Raw genomic sequence first — 17344 nt, forward strand, 5'->3', positions numbered from 1 at the left:
CCTTTCCTGACCCCCCCCACTGTGGATCCCCCTCCTCTCCTGACCCCACCTTCCTCCTCCTTTCCTGACCCCTCCCCCTTTCCTCCTTTCCTGACCCCCTCTGCTGATCCTTCCTCCTCTCCTGACTCCCCTCCTCCACCTCTCCTGACCTTCTCCGCTTCTCCTGAACCGCTGCCTCCTCTCCTGAACCCTCTCTCAACCCCTTCCTTCTCTCCTACCCTGTAGTTTATGTGCCAGGGCCTCTCTCCCCCTCTTCTCTGAACCCTGATCTCTGACCCTTGATCCCTCTGGAGGTCAGGATGAGCTGGCTGAGCCGGCTGACCCCTCGAGGTCCGGGGGGCAGGTCCAGTAGGAACGTAGCACCCTCCAGTCCATGTACTGCTGACCCAGAGACCTGCCTCATGGTGTTCGAGAACCACTGGAGACAGGTGAGACTTGAACGCTCAAATGTGTACTAATTTATGGACTGGTTTAGACCTGGGTATACCAGATGGGTGCAATGATATTATCAGGTAGAACAGAAAACTAGCATTAGTCTGGACCTTCAGGGTAGGATTTAATTACCCCTGCTCTAGGGGAATAACCTTTTAATCACGCACGCACACACACAGCTACAGTATATATCTACATCTCTTTATATGCATCTCAGGGCAAGAGGCATCACTACAGTTCCTGGTTCGAATCCAGGCGGTATCACATCCTGCCGTGATTGGCAGTCCTATAGGGCGGCTCAATTGGCCCAGCGTTGTCCAGGTTTGCCCCGGGGTAGGCCGTCGTTGTCAATAAGAATTTGTTCTTTAACTGACTTGTCTAGTTAAATAAAAGTTGAATAAAGGTTAAATAAAAGAAATGTAATTAGACATGAGACGCGTTCGAGCGTGCGTTGCCGAGACGCGGCCATGTATGACTGAGTCACTTTGGATAGAAGCTCTACTAAATGACAAACACACGACATGACGCACACCTGCTCGTTGAACACCTCATTCGAAAATCATGGGATTTAATATGGAGTTGGTCCGCCCTTTGCTGCTATAACAGCTTCCACTTGATCTTGGAACATTGCTGCAGGGACTTATTTCCATTCAGCCATTGGCATTAGTGAGGTCGGCACTGATGTTGGGGTGATTAGGCCTGGCTCGCAGTCTGCGTTCCAATTTATCCCAAAGGTGTTCGATAGGGTTGAGGTCAGGGCTCTGCTGGCCAGTCAAGTTCTTCCACACCGATCTTGACAGACCATTTCTGTATGAACTTCGCTTTATGCACAGGGGCATTGTCATGCTGAAACAAGGAAGGGCCTTTCCCAAACTCTTGCCACAAAGTTAGAAGCACAGAATCATCTAGAATGTCATTGTATGCTGTAGCGTTAAGAATTCCCTTCACTGGTTCTAAGGGGCCTACCCCGAACCATGAAAAACAGCCCCAGACCATTATGAAAAACAGCTCCAGACCATTATTCCTCTTCCACCAAACTTTACAGTTGGCACTATGCATTGGGGCATGTAGCGTTCTCCTGGCATCCGCCAAACCAAGATTCGTCTGTCATACTGCCAGATGGTGAAGCGTGATTCATCACTCCAGAGAATGCGTTTCCACTGCTCCAGAGTCCAATGGTGGCGAGCTTTACACCACTCGAGCCGATGCTTGGCATTGCGCATGGTGATCTTAGGCTTCTGTGCGGTTCCTTTGCCATGGAAACGCATTTCATGAAGCTCCCGACGCACAGTTGTTGTGCTGACGTTGCTTCCAGAGGCAGTTTGGAACTCGGTAGTGAGTGTTGCAACTGAGGACAGACTTTTTTTCTTGCTACACGCTTCAGTACCCGGCAGTCCCATTCTGTGCACTTGTGTGGCCTACCACTTTGGTTACTCCTAGACGTTTCCACTTCACAATAACAGCACTTACAGTTGACCGGGGCAGAAATATGACAAACTGACTGTTGGAAAGGTGGCATCCTATGACGATGCCACATTAAAAGTCTCTGAGCTCTTCAGTATGGGCCATTCTCCTGCCAATGTTTGTCTACGTTGATTGCATGGCTGTGTGCTCAATTTTATACACCTGTCAGCAACGGGTGTGGCTGAAATAGCCAGATCCAGTCATTTTGAAGGGGTGTCCACAGACTTTTGTGTATACATAGTGTATATTGATAGATACACATTTGAAAGCTGCCAACAGGAAGCTCTTCCATCATAATGCTACACTCTGCCTGCCAGACAGTCTGTACAGGAAGTAATAATGCTGCGGTTGACCCTGTCAAAGCTGTTGCTCTCTGCCTCTCATTTGCTGCCTCTCTCTCTCATTAACTCTGTTCTCTCTCTCCCAGCGCTGAGCTACCTAGGGCTTTTAGCTTAATGTGTTTAGGGGGAGGGTTATTATGTGTATGGAGAGTGGGATGCACTTTCCAGCCTTTATTGTAGGGGATCAGTTGAAGTGCCTGGGTTAGTGTGTGTAACTGCCTGTCAAGAAGGATGGACCAGTCTGTCAACCGTTATCAGGTCCCATCAGTAGAGTATTGATCCTCCCTTTTAGTCTTTATCTGCCGGTCACGTCATGCCAACAGAGGCTATTCTGTTACCAGCAGAAGCAGCATCTCAAGGTCTCTATTGACCCATCACTGTCAGCATCTCAAGGTCTCTATTGACCCATCACTGTCAGCATCTCAAGGTCTCTATTGACCCATCACTGTCAGCATCTCAAGGTCTCTATTGACCCATCACTGTCAGCATCTCAAGGTCTCTATTGACCCATCACTGTCAGCATCTCAAGGTCTCTCTCTCTCTCTACTCAGGAGCCCCTATATATCTGTCTTGTTTCACTGCTTGTATGAGTGGGTAACCTGTACGACTGCGATCAAAATATGTGTTTTGCATATCCAGAATCTCCCTCAGACAACCTAATGTGAGTGGGTTCACGGCCAGGGATCACCCTGTAGCAATTAGGGTTAAGTGCCTTGCTCAAGGGCACATCGACAGATATTTCACCTTGTCGGCTCAGGGATACGATGGAGGAACATATTGTCTGTCTGTAGTCTACTGTACATGATGGAGGAACATATTGTCTGTCTGTAGTCTACTGTACATGATGGAGGAACATATTGTCTGTCTGTAGTCTACTGTACATGATGGAGGAACATATTGTCTGTCTGTAGTCTACTGTCAAATCAAATCAAATGTATTTATATAGCCCTTCGTACATCAGCTGATATCTCAAAGTGCTGTACAGAAACCCAGCCTAAAACCCCAAACAGCAAGCAATGCAGGTGTAGAAGCACGGTGGCTAGGAAAAACTCCCTAGAAAGGCCAAAACCTAGGAAGAAACCTAGAGAGGAACCAGGCTATGTGGGGTGGCCAGTCCTCTTCTGGCTGTGCCGGGTGGAGATTATAACAGAACATGGCCAAGATGTTCAAATGTTCATAAATGACCAGCATGTTCGAATAATAAGAAGGCAGAACAGTTGAAACTGGAGCAGCAGCACGGCCAGGTGGACTGGGGACAGCAAGGAGTCATCATGTCAGGTAATCCTGGGGCATGGTCCTAGGGCTCAGGTCCTCCGAGAGAGAGAAAGAAAGAGAGAAGGAGAATTAGAGAACGCACACTTAGATTCACACAGGACACCGAATAGGACAGGAGAAGTACTCCAGATATAACAAACTGACCCTAGCCCCCGACACATAAACTACTGCAGCATAAATACTGGAGGCTGAGACAGGAGGGGTCAGGAGACACTGTGGCCCCATCCGAGGACACCCCCGGACAGGGCCAAACAGGAAGGATATAACCCCACCCACTTTGCCAAAGCACAGCCCCCACACCACTAGAGGGATATCTTCAACCACCAACTTACCATCCTGAGACAGGGCGGAGTATAGCCCACAAAGATCTCCGCCATGGCACAACCCAAGGGGGGGCGCCAACCCAGACAGGATGACCACATCAGTGAATCAACCCACTCAGGTGACTCACCCCTTCCAGGGACGGCATGAGAGAGCCCCAGTAAGCCAGTGACTCAGAGAATCAGAGAGAATCCCAGTGGAAAGAGGGGAACCGGCCAGGCAGAGACAGCAAGGGCGGTTCGTTGCTCCAGAGCCTTTCCGTTCACCTTCCCACTCCTGGGCCAGACTACACTCAATCATATGACCCACTGAAGAGATGAGTCTTCAGTAAAGACTTAAAGGTTGAGACCGAGTTTGCGTCTCTGACATGGGTAGGCAGACCGTTCCATAAAAATGGAGCTCTATAGGAGAAAGCCCTGCCTCCAGCTGTTTGCTTAGAAATTCTAGGGACAATAGGAGGCCTGCGTCTTGTGACCGTAGCGTACGTGTAGGTATGTACGGCAGGACCAAATCAGAGAGATACAGTGCCTTGCGAAAGTATTCGCCCCCCTTGAACTTTGCGACCTTTTGCCACATTTCAGGCTTCAAACATAAAGATATAAAACTGTATTTTTTTGTGAAGAATCAACAACAAGTGGGACACAATCATGAAGTGGAACGACATTTATTGGATATTTCAAACTTTTTTAACAAATCAAAAACTGAAAAATTGGGCGTGCAAAATTATTCAGCCCCCTTAAGTTAATACTTTGTAGCGCCACCTTTTGCTGCGATTACAGCTGTAAGTCGCTTGGGGTATGTCTATCAGTTTTGCACATCGAGAGACTGAAATTTCTTCCCATTCCTCCTTGCAAAACAGCTCGAGCTCAGTGAGGTTGGATGGAGAGCATTTGTGAACAGCAGTTTTCAGTTCTTTTCACAGATTCTCGATTGGATTCAGGTCTGGACTTTGACTTGGCCATTCTAACACCTGGATATGTTTATTTTTGAACCATTCCATTGTAGATTTTGCTTTATGTTTTGGATAATTGTTTTGTTGGAAGACAAATCTCCGTCCCAGTCTCAGGTCTTTTGCAGACTCCATCAGGTTTTCTTCCAGAATGGTCCTGTATTTGGCTCCATCCATCTTCCCATCAATTTTAACCATCTTCCCTGTCCCTGCTGAAGAAAAGCAAGCCCAAACCATGATGCTGCCACCACCATGTTTGACAGTGGGGATGGTGTGTTCAGGGTGATGAGCTGTGTTGCTTTTACGCCAAACATAACGTTTTGCATTGTTGCCAAAAAGTTCAATTTTGGTTTCATCTGATCAGAGCACCTTCTTCCACATGTTTGGTGTGTCTCCCAGGTGGCTTGTGGCAAACTTTAAACAACACTTTTTATGGATATCTTTAAGAAATGGCTTTCTTCTTGCCACTCTTCCATAAAGGCCAGATTTGTGCAATATACGACTGATTGTTGTCCTATGGACAGAGTCTCCCACCTCAGCTGTAGATCTCTGCAGTTCATCCAGAGTGATCATGGGCCTCTTGGCTGCATCTCTGATCAGTCTTCTCCTTGTATGAGCTGAAAGTTTAGAGGGACGGCCAGGTCTTGGTAGATTTGCAGTGGTCTGATACTCCTTCCATTTCAATATTATCGCTTGCACAGTGCTCCTTGGGATGTTTAAAGCTTGGGAAATCTTTTTGCATCCAAATCCGGCTTTAAACTTCTTCACAACAGTATCTCGGACCTGCCTGGTGTGTTCCTTGTTCTTCATGATGCTCTCTGTGCTTTTAACGGACCTCTGAGACTATCACAGTGCAGGTGCATTTATACGGAGACTTGATTACACATTGTATTTATCATCATTAGTCATTTAGGTCAACATGGGATCATTCAGAGATCCTCACTGAACTTCTGGAGAGAGTTTGCTGCACTGAAAGTAAAGGGGCTGAATAATTTTGCACGCCCAATTTTTCAGTTTTTGATTTGTTAAAAAAATTGAAATATCCAATAAATGTTGTTCCACTTCATGATTGTGTCCCACTTGTTGTTGATTCTTCACAAAAAAATACAGTTTTATATCTTTATGTTTGAAGCCTGAAATGTGGCAAAAGGTCGCAAAGTTCAAGGGGGCCGAATACTTTCGCAAGGCACTGTATCTACCAACCGCTTGCAGGCATGTTTACATCTGGGTAAGTTTTAGAAGGAAGATGTGAGCGACATGCGGTAGCTCTATAGTTAGTTAATGTTAGCATAGAGGCAGCTCTATAGTTAATGTTAGCATAGTGGTAGTAGCTCTGTAGTTAGGTAATGTTAGCATAGAGGAACTTATTGTCTGTAGCATAGAGGTAGCTCTATAGTTACTTAATGTTAGCATAGAGGAACATATTGTCTGTAGCATAGAGGGAGCTCTGTAGTTAGTTAATGTTAGCATAGAGGTAGCTCTGTAGTTAGTTAATGTTAGCATAGAGTTAGCTCTATAGTTAGTTAATGTTAGCATAGAGGTAGCTCTATAGTTAGTTAATGTTAGCATAGAGGTAGCTCTGTAGTTAGTTAATTTTAGCATAGAGGTAGCTCTATAGTTAGTTCATGTTAGCATAGAGGTAGCTCTATAGTTAGTTCATGTTTGCATAGAGGTAGCGCTATAGTTAATGTTAGCATAGTGGTAGTAGCTCTGTAGTTGGGTAATGTTAGCATAGAGGAACATATTGTCTGTAGCATAGAGGTAGCTCTATAGTTAGTTTATGTTAGCATAGAGGTAGCTCTATGGTTAGTTAATGTTAGCATAGAGGTAGCTCTATGGTTAGTTAATGTTAGCATAGAGGTAGCTCTATGGTTAGTTTATGTTAGCTCTACGGTTAGTTAATGTTAGCATAGAGGTAGCTCTATGGTTAGTTTATGTTAGCTCTACGGTTAGTTAATGTTAGCATAGAGGTAGCTCTACGGTTAGTTTATGTTAGCATAGAGGTAGCTCTATGGTTAGTTAATGTTAGCATAGAGGTAGCTCTATGGTTAGTTAATGTTAGCATAGAGGTAGCTCTATGGTTAGTTTATGTTAGCATAGAGGTAGCTCTATGGTTAGTTTGTTAGCTTAGAGGTAGCTCTATGGTTAGTTAATGTTAGCTTAGAGGTAGCTCTCTGGTTAGTTTATGTTAGCTTAGAGGTAGCTCTATGGTTAGTTAATGTTAGCTTAGAGGTAGCTCTATGGTTAGTTAATGTTAGCTTAGAGGTAGCTCTATGGTTAGTTTATGTTAGCATAGAGGTAGCACTTCCATGCCTGTGATAATCATCACGTTCGCTGCTGGCTGTTTTGACACTTTAGAAGCCACATTAATGGTAGGGAGAGCAAGTTCTTACAGATAGTGGATGTTCTCAGGGATGAAAAGTGCCCCGCAGATGGACCAGTAAACAAAAAATTTGCCCTTTTAAAAACAAATACGTTTTTAGTTTATCGTGTGACGCTGACCACAAAGCGTTGTGTGGGATTGTTTCTGAAGTTAGAGCCGCTTTGGAGAACCTCAAACCCAATTTATAGAACAACGTTACCATATCATGGGAAATGTAAATATATCACTAGCCACTTTAAACAATGCTACCTTATATAATGTTACTTACCCTACATTGTTCATCTCATATGCATACGTTGATACTGTACTCTATCATCGACTGCATCCTTATGTAATACATGTATCACTAGCCACTTTAACTATGCCACTTGGTTTACATACTTATCTCATATGTATATACTGTACTCGATATCATCTACTGTATCTTGCCTATGCTGCTCTGTACCATCACTCATTCATATATCCTTATGTACATATTCTTTATCCCCTTACACTGTGTATGACAGTAGTTTTTTTGGAATTGTTAGTTAGATTACTTGTTCGTTATTACTGCATTGTCGGAACTAGAAGCACAAGCATTTCGCTACACTCGCATTAACATCTGCTAACCATGTGTATGTGACAAATAAAATTTGATTTGATTTGATATCACAACCAAATTCATTTAAGAGTTTGTAATTTGGGAATGTTTTCTTGGAGTGCTCGAAGTTACTATCGTATGCGTTTTCTGGCGTTGAGAAATAGTTGCTACAATGCCTTTAAGACCAGAAGGAAGTTCCCCCCCCCCACCACATCCAGATACACCTGGTCTCTCATCCAGGGACAGACCAGGACTGACCCTGCTTAGCTTGTGACAAACCAGCAGTGGGATGCAGGATGCTACGTTGCTTTATTAAATGTACCGGGGGGAAAGAAATACAGACAGAGGTGTTTGATTACAATCGTGTTATCATTTAAAATGTTTAAATTAAAATCTATTTATTTAGAATTATTTTTTTTTGTTGCACATTTCAAAATGATTTCCTTTGCAATATCATTTGTTTTTGCTCCATACATTTGGGTTTACGTTTTGCTTTCAATATCATAACTTTTTGTTTTCGACTTCAGAAGTTTTGCTTGATCTTAATGGCACCAAAGTAACTCAATATGAGCTTCCTGCTAAGCAGCACATTCACTGAGTCAACAACAGACCCTCATGGTAACTCATTCTCACACTCTTGGGGTTTCACACACAACACTGTGGTTGTTGTCAATTATAATTTTGGGGGGTAAATTTCACTAAGTGAACAATTCTCAGAAGTCGATTGGTTTATGCTCAATACAGGTACTAATTAGTATTGCATGTGACATCCAGTCAACCCCCAGGACACTGAGGATTTAACCCCCCCCACCACCCCCATCTCTCCCTCCTCTACAGGTGTCCTGGGTGCTGGAGCAGCAGGATCCGTCAAGCTCTAGCGATGACCTCACCGCGGTGCGGAACCACACCGACCAGATGCTGTGCCTCCTGGCCGAGGAGCGACCGGGGGAGTGTGAGGGACCCCCCGGGGCGGTAACGTCCGGTAACGTCCCCCCCATTGGCCCCATCCTGGACCTGGTGGTGTCTGAGAACGTCCTGGAGCGTGTGGTGCAGTGGCACCTGAGGCGTGGCCTGGACCCCGACAGCCAGGGGGCGCTACTCAAGCTGTTTGAGATGCTGATAGGCCAGTCTCAGCAGCCCTTGCTCCAACACAAGGCGGTGCTGCAACCTCTACTGGGTCTTCTGGGGGCCTGTGCTGAGCCTCAGCTTGGCTGCCCTCCCTCTCTGGAGAACAGCCTAGTGCTGCTGCTCAACCAGGTGGGTGGAACAGATTGGTTGATTGTTATTGGGAAAAGATGCTTTGAGTACAACTCAGGGGATAACACGTTAAAGCAATTCCACTTGTTTCCAACGTGGTCCCTGATGGAATACACAGAAGGCAGACAAAAGAAAAACAGTGCAAAGGAAAATTAACATTGTGACTCAATGGAGGTGTGGATGGCATGAGATGGTTGGAGGCGTGGATGGCATGAGATGGTTGGAGGCGTGGGTGGCATGAGATGGTTGGAGGCGTGGGTGGCATGAGATGGTTGGAGGCGTGGGTGGCATGAGATGGTTGGAGGCGTGGGTGGCATGAGATGGTTGGAGGCGTGGGTGGCATGAGATGGTTGGAGGCGTGGGTGGCATGAGATGGTTGGAGGCGTGGTGGCATGAGATGGTTGGAGGCGTGGGTGGCATGAGATGGTTGGAGGCGTGGGTGGCATGAGATGGTTGGAGGCGTGGGTGGCATGAGATGGTTGGAGGCGTGGGTGGCATGAGATGGTTGGAGACGTGGATGGCATGAGATGGTTGGAGACGTGGATGGCATGAGATGGTTGGAGGTGTGGATGGCATGAGATGGTTGGAGACGTGGTGGCATGAGATGGTTGGAGGCGTGGGTGGCATGAGATGGTTGGAGGCGTGGGTGGCATGAGATGGTTGGAGGCGTGGGTGGCATGAGATGGTTGGAGGCGTGGGTGGCATGAGATGGTTGGAGGCGTGGATGGCATGAGATGGTTGGAGGCGTGGATGGCATGAGATGGTTGGAGGCGTGGGTGGCATGAGATGGTTGGAGGTGTGGATGGTGGAGGCGTGGGTGGCATGAGATGGTTGGAGGCGTGGATGGCATGAGATGGTTGGAGGCGTGGATGGCATGAGATGGTTGGAGGTGTGGATGGCATGAGATGGTTGGAGGCGTGGTGGCATGAGATGGTTGGAGGTGTGGATGGCATGAGATGGTTGGAGGTGTGGATGGCATGAGATGGTTGGAGGCGTGGATGGCATGAGATGGTTGGAGGCGTGGATGGCATGAGATGGTTGGAGGCGTGGATGGCATGAGATGGTTGGAGGCGTGGATGGCATGAGATGGTTGGAGGCGTGGGTGGCATGAGATGGTTGGAGGCGTGGTGGCATGAGATGGTTGGAGGCGTGGATGGCATGAGATGGTTGGAGGCGTGGATGGCATGAGATGGTTGGAGGCGTGGGTGGCATGAGATGGTTGGAGGTGTGGATGGCATGAGATGGTTGGAGGTGTGGTGGCATGAGATGGTTGGAGGTGTGGATGGTTGGATGGCATGAGATGGTTGGAGGCGTGGATGGCATGAGATGGTTGGTGGATGGTTGGAGGCGTGGGTGGCATGAGATGGTTGGAGGCGTGGATGGCATGAGATGGTTGGAGGCGTGGGTGGCATGAGATGGTTGGAGGTGTGGGTGGCATGAGATGGTTGGAGGCGTGGATGGCATGAGATGGTTGGAGGCGTGGATGGCATGAGATGGTTGGAGGCGTGGGTGGCATGAGATGGTTGGAGACGTGGATGGCATGAGATGGCTGGAGGCGTGGGTGGCATGAGATGGTTGGAGGCGTGGGTGGCTACTGTTGAGCTGTTAAACCTTTTGTAATTCATACCTTTTGTAGTTCATTGTGTCATGTCGTTTTGTGTGTTTTATGTTTCATGAAATGAACAAGATATTGTGATCTCAACATCACCAGATCTGTGTGTCGATGGCGCGTGCTCCCGCTGTGTTGGAGCTGTTGTTCAGGTCGGCCCCGGCCCAACACGGTCCTACCAACCTGCTCATCTTCACTCTGCTGGTTCCCTTCATCCACCGTGACGGGGCCATCGGACAGCAGGCCCGCGACGCCCTCCTCCTCGTCATGGCAACCTCGGCCAGCAACCAGGGCGTGGCACGCTACATTGCAGAGAACTCCTACTTCTGCCCGGTGAGGGATTTATTTAATGTATTTATATTTAACTTTTGTTTAGGCAGTAGTCCCACTGAGACAAAGGTCTCTTTTTTTCAAGGGTGCCCTGCATTACAACAGCAGAAAGCAATTAATTACACCTGAAAAGTTTAGACACAAACTGAACTAATGGGGTAAGGGTGGTATGGGACATGGCTCTTTCTGTTCACGATCTATCGGTGAACATATCGGAATCGGCCGATATTAGCTAAAAATGCGACGTCTGTCTAGTTTTAACGGCGATGTGAAAAACCGATGTCAAAGTTGACGTGCAAACATATATAAAGTAGGTACCTGACGTAATGAAGCCACGTCAAATTGTGCGCTACACCTGCAACACAGCATTCCTAACCTAGCCCACAATGTCTGCAGTGTGGATCAAGCACTCAACAAGTCGAGCAGTCATTTGAAAGAGTAAGAACATTTCAGCAAGACAACTCAAAAGGCGAAATCCACTAAAGCCAAGATAATGGAATTCATTGCCCTTGACCAATCAAACGTTCTCTGTCGTGGCTGATGTTGGCTTTCGCCGACTGGTTGATCACCGGTACACACTACCAAGTGTGCTATTTTTCAGATGTTGCCCTACCGGAGTTACACAGTAATAGCGTCACTGCTATTAGCTTCAAGAAATACATACTATGGAACGCCGTTTGTGTCTTTTACGTGTCAAAAAAAAAATACAGTAGCACTGTCAAAGCTGTACAAAAAAAAGTCTGCAAACACCGCCCATGACTACACTAACAAAGTGCTACATGTTTAAACCCATGATTCACTATTGCCTCCACTAAGTTTCTCTCTGTGGGTTTGTGGACTGCTTGTATTTCACTAAGGATCTGGGATGACGGTCTGTTTCCCCTCTGACAGACGCATGCTGAACCCCCCCCTGGTGACGATGATGATGATGGTGTGTCTAGTGTTGTCACGAAACAAGAATTTAGACTTTGAAACCAATACCAGGTTTAGTATCACAATACTCGATACCATGACAAAAAAAGAAAGCGGGGATGATTTAAAAAATAAATAAATTGTAGGACTGAGAAGGTTAGTTCTGGTGACTTATTATTGTTTTTGTAGGACTGAGAAGGTTAGTTCTGGTGACTTTTTATTGTTTTTGTAGGACTGAGAAGGTTAGTTCTGGTGACTTTTTGTTGTTTTTGTAGGACTGAGAAGGTTAGTTCTGGTGACTTTTTATTGTTTTTCTAGGACTGAGAAGGTTAGTTCTGGTGACTTTTTATTGTTTTTGTAGGACTGAGAAGGTTAGTTCTGGTGACTTATTGTTTTTGTAGGACTGAGAAGGTTAGTTCTGGTGACTTATTGTTTTTGTAGGACTGAGAAGGTTAGTTCTGGTGACTTATTGTTTTTGTAGGACTGAGAAGGTTAGTTCTGGTGACTTATTGTTTTTGTAGGACTGAGAAGGTTAGTTCTGGTGACTTATTGTTTTTGTAGGACTGAGAAGGTTAGTTCTGGTGACTTTTTATTGTTTTTGTAGGACTGAGAAGGTTAGTTCTGGTGACTTTTTGTTGTTTTTGTAGGACTGAGAAGGTTAGTTCTGGTGACTTTATTGTTTTTGTAGGACTGAGAAGGTTAGTTCTGGTGACTTTTTATTGTTTTTGTAGGACTGAGAAGGTTAGTTCTGGTGACTTTTTATTGTAGGACTGAGAAGGTTAGTTCTGGTGACTTTTTATTGTAGGACTGAGAAGGTTAGTTCTGGTGACTTATTGTTTTTGTAGGACTGAGAAGGTTAGTTCTGGTGACTTATTGTTTTTGTAGGACTGAGAAGGTTAGTTCTGGTGACTTATTGTTTTTGTAGGACTGAGAAGGTTAGTTCTGGTGACTTATTGTTTAAAGGATATTGTTCTTAAAGGGACCACACAGACATTTAGGAGCACAATGAAAGTTTGTTGTTGTTTCAATGATGATGATGATGAAGGACTAAAAGACCATGAATAAAATGTCTTTGGAGTGTTCCATGCTCAATCAAGCACAATGTACCCTCAAATATTTTAGTCACATAGGTGAGTCAAAAAATTCAGCTGTCCCTTGAAAGGGCGGATGGGTAACTGGGCACTTACGTGGGTGTCGAGGGGGGTTGTTAAGAGAACTCTTTGCTAGCAATTACATACAATTTCAAAACGCAACCTAGTGTGTGTGATGTTTAAAATGTAGTTAGCCATCAAACACTAGGACAAAGTCACTCTTCAGTAGACTTCTGGGTTCATTTGACCAACTTCTGTGCCTGTGTGCTTCTAGAAATGAGTCTTTCAGCACTTCACTCACAGTGCACCACTTCCCGGGCACTAATGTAGAGGAAAGAGATGAGTAGGGATGGTGCCAGGTTTCCTCCAGACGTGACGCTTGGCAATCAGGCCAAAGAGTTCTATCTTGGTTTCATCAGACCAGATAATCTTGTTTCTCATGGTCTGAGAGTCCTTTTAAGTGCCTTTTGGCCAACTGCAAGTGGGCTGTTGTGCCTTTTAATGAGGAGTGGGTTCTGTCTGGCCACTCTACCATAAAGGCCTGATTGGTGGAGTGCTGCGGAGATGGTTGTCCTTCTGAAAGGCTCTCCCATCTCCACCGAGGAACTCTGTCAGAGTGACCATCGGGGTCTTCATGACCAAGGCTCTCCTCCCCCCAATTGCTGTGTTTGGACAGGCGGCCAGCTCTAGGAAGAGTCTTGGTGGTTCCAAACTTCTATCATTTTAAGAATGATGGAGGCCACTGTGTTCTTGGGGGGCCTTCAATGCTGCAGAATTGCCTCAATGGCATAATTATTTACATTTGAGTAATTTTAGTAGACGCACTTATCCAGAGCGACTTACAGTAGTGAGTGGATCAAAAATGTTGTACTGGTCCCCCGTGGGAATCGAACTGAGCCACACGGGACCATTATTATTATTATATTGTCTATACTAGTCAAGAGTAGCCTAATCCATGTTAATGCATCACAGACATGTTTGTTGTACCATTCTGCCTGCCGTAGTGAAAATGGCTGGAACAGGTGATTATAATTGTTTTGTTTTTTTTAACAGATGAAGGATCTTCCTTTTAGAATTTGAGCCAGTTTGCTACAGCAGCAAATTGAAATGTGAATTTATAGACTGGTTGGTTGTTTAGCAACAAAACCGACACGTGTGCAAACTATGTTGCAAAACAGGCAGGATTTTGCTTAGACCGTTGACAGCATGTAAAATATTTATTGAAACCAGTATCACGATACCAGAATTTTGTCTTTGTACCAATACCAGGTTTAGTGTCACGCCACTCGATACCATCACGATACTTGATACCAAAACGATACCACGACAAGAAATAAGGCCTATTTGCCAGTCACAGAATGGCACTTTCAAGCTCAATATCATTTCACTTTAAATGTTAGATATTTGAACTGATTCATTTAATGAATCAATTATAACGTCATACAATTAATTTTACTTCGTTTTTTTTTTTTTCCATTCTAACTACATAACATAAAATGGAAATAGTGTATTGGTAAATGGTACATCTCTGTTGGTAAATTGGTTAAATGCAAGATGTAGCCTAGGCCTATTCACAATACAGGTGAGTGAATATTCAATAGGAGTGTGTACATGCATTGATTTGTTGAACTTGATTTGGAAGAAGAAGAAGAAGAAATCATCTGTTTAATGTTTCATTTCCATTTTGGGACATCTTTTTATTGTACTGATTTAAACATTTAAGATCCATGATGTCATTCACACACAGTCAGTGAGGCTAGAGCGAAGATGATGTTGACTGGGAGAGATAATCTGCTTTACTCAGCAATATTATGTTCCTGTATCTCAAACAAGGTACTAGGGTAGTGAATTGATGTTGGTTTCAGCTGTAAACTAGTAAGGAAAGTTGGCCTACAAACCTGGAAGGTAATGTTTGTTTTTTTATTGATGTGTATGTTTATTTATTTATCTTTTTTTTTCTACCTTTATTTAACCAGGCAAGTCAGTTAAGAACAAATTCTTATTTTCAATGACGGCCTAGGAACAGTGGGTTAACTTCCTGTTCAGGGGCAGAACGACAGATTTGTACCTTGTCAGCTTGGGGATTTGAACTTGCAACTTTCCAGTTACTAGTCCAACGCTCTAACCACTAGGCTACCCTGCCGCCCCAGTGTGTTGTGTTGTGTTGTGTTGTGTAGTGTTCTAGCCTGTACTGAACATTGTTTTGGGAACAGTAATGAACCGTTTCAACATCTCTACATACCATGTTGCATTATTCAGTGGTTCCTCGTGACAGACTAGAGCTAGCACTGAGTGAGTGGAGCAGGCATGGTGCTCTCTCTCTCTCGCGCGTGTACATCGGCTGTGCTGATACAGATTTGCTCCTCTCTCAATCAGTAGACAACGTGAGACAGAAGCACTTTTTAAAGTAACTAAAAGTCTAGTCCCGAAACGGTTTCCCATGTTCTAGTATCGAAAAAGTACCGAAGTTTGGGTTTACCGTGCAACGTTACTTATGAGTGCAAGCGATTTGGGGTTTAAATTTGAAGTTCTGTTGGATGTTTACAATATAGGTACACTTCACTTCCACTTCCTGGAAAAAGAATTTACGACATGTAAATCCGGATTTCTGATTTAGTTCTATGTAATTACTCCAATTAATAGAGAAGGGAGGTCACTTTGCATTGGGACCTTTGATGCCTATTCACTTGTATAGCTTACTGGTGATTACGTCTGTTCAGCTTACTGTGTAATGACTGGTTAGGGTTGGCTCTAATGACTGGTTAGGGTTGGCTCTAATGACTGGTTAGGGTTGGCTCTAATGACTGGTTAGGGTTGGCTGTGTAATGACTGGTTAGGGTTGACTGTGTAATGACTGGTTAGGGTTGACTCTAATGAGTGGTTAGGGTTGGCTCTAATGACTGGTTAGGGTTGGCTCTAATGACTGGTTAGGGTTGGCTGTGTAATGACTGGTTGGGGTTGGCTCTAATGACTGGTTAGGGTTGGCTGTGTAATGACTGGTTAGGGTTGGCTGTGTAATGACTGGTTAGGGTTGGCTGTGTAATGACTGGTTAGGGTTGGCTGTGTAATGACTGGTTAGGGTTGGCTGTGTAATGACTGGTTAGGGTTGGCTGTGTAATGACTGGTTAGGGTTGGCTGTGTAATGACTGGTTAGGGTTGGCTGTGTAATGACTGGTTAGGGTTGGCTGTGTAATGACTGGTTAGGGTTGGCTGTGTAATGACTGGTTAGGGTTGGCTGTGTAATGACTGGTTAGGGTTGACTGTGTAATGACTGGTTAGGGTTGACTAATGAGTGGTTAGGGTTGGCTCTAATGACTGGTTAGGGTTGGCTGTGTAATGACTGGTTGGGGTTGGCTCTAATGACTGGTTAGGGTTGGCTCTAATGACTGGTTAGGGTTGGCTGTGTAATGACTGGTTAGGGTTGGCTGTGTAATGACTGGTTAGGGTTGGCTGTGTAATGACTGGTTAGGGTTGGCTGTGTAATGACTGGTTAGGGTTGGCTGTGTAATGACTGGTTAGGGTTGGCTGTGTAATGACTGGTTAGGGTTGGCTGTGTAATGACTGGTTAGGGTTGGCTCTAATGACTGGTTAGGGTTGGCTCTAATGACTGGTTAGGGTTGGCTGTGTAATGACTGGTTAGGGTTGACTGTGTAATGACTGGTTAGGGTTGACTAATGACTGGTTAGGGTTGGCTCTAATGACTGGTTAGGGTTGGCTCTAATGACTGGTTAGGGTTGGCTGTGTAATGACTGATTGGGGTTGGCTGTGTAATGACTGGTTAGGGTTGGCTGTGTAATGACTGGTTAGGGTTGGCTGTGTAATGACTGGTTAGGGTTGGCTGTGTAATGACTGGTTAGGGTTGGCTGTGTAATGACTGGTTAGGGTTGGCTGTGTAATGACTGGTTAGGGTTGGCTGTGTAATGACTGGTTAGGGTTGGCTGTGTAATGACTGGTTAGGGTTGGCTGTGTAATGACTGGTTAGGGTTGGCTGTGTAATGACTGGTTAGGGTTGGCTGTGTAATGACTGGTTAGGGTTGGCTTTGTTGCAGCTGTGTCTGTGCTTCACTGATTGAAACTGCTGTGTGTAATGCAGTCTGTTTGCTGTATGTGGTTGACTCTCCTCCACTCCTCCTCCCTTCCCTGTAACCCTCCTCTTGTCCTCTCCTGTAGTGTAACCCTCCTCTTGTCCTCTCCTGTAGTGTAACCCTCTTGTCCTCTCCTGTAGTGTAACCCTCCTCTTGTCCTCTCCTGTAGTGTAACCCTCCTCTTGTCCTCTCCTGTAGTGTAACCCTCCTCTTGTCCTCTCCTGTAGTGTAACCCTCCTCTTGTCCTCTCCTGTACTGTGACCCTCCTCTTGTCCTCTCCTGTAGTGTGTTGTAACCCTCCTTGTCCTCTCCTGT

General features: G+C 45.3%; 1 protein-coding gene across 1 annotated transcript in view; it reads left to right on the forward strand.

Moving 5' to 3' along the window:
* Nucleotides 1-134: 134 nt before the first annotated feature.
* Nucleotides 135-17344, forward strand: part of LOC112235668 (FHF complex subunit HOOK interacting protein 1B-like) — a 38354-nt gene continuing 21144 nt past the window's right edge. The window contains exons 1-3 of the mRNA XM_042306752.1: nucleotides 135-428; nucleotides 8583-9002; nucleotides 10714-10944. Coding sequence (XP_042162686.1) covers nucleotides 300-428; nucleotides 8583-9002; nucleotides 10714-10944 — 780 coding nt within the window. The 5' untranslated portion in view covers nucleotides 135-299. The remainder of the gene's footprint in view (nucleotides 429-8582; nucleotides 9003-10713; nucleotides 10945-17344) is intronic.

This window comes from Oncorhynchus tshawytscha, linkage group LG26 (genome assembly GCF_018296145.1).
Source record: "Oncorhynchus tshawytscha isolate Ot180627B linkage group LG26, Otsh_v2.0, whole genome shotgun sequence".
Lineage (NCBI taxonomy): Eukaryota > Metazoa > Chordata > Actinopteri > Salmoniformes > Salmonidae > Oncorhynchus > Oncorhynchus tshawytscha.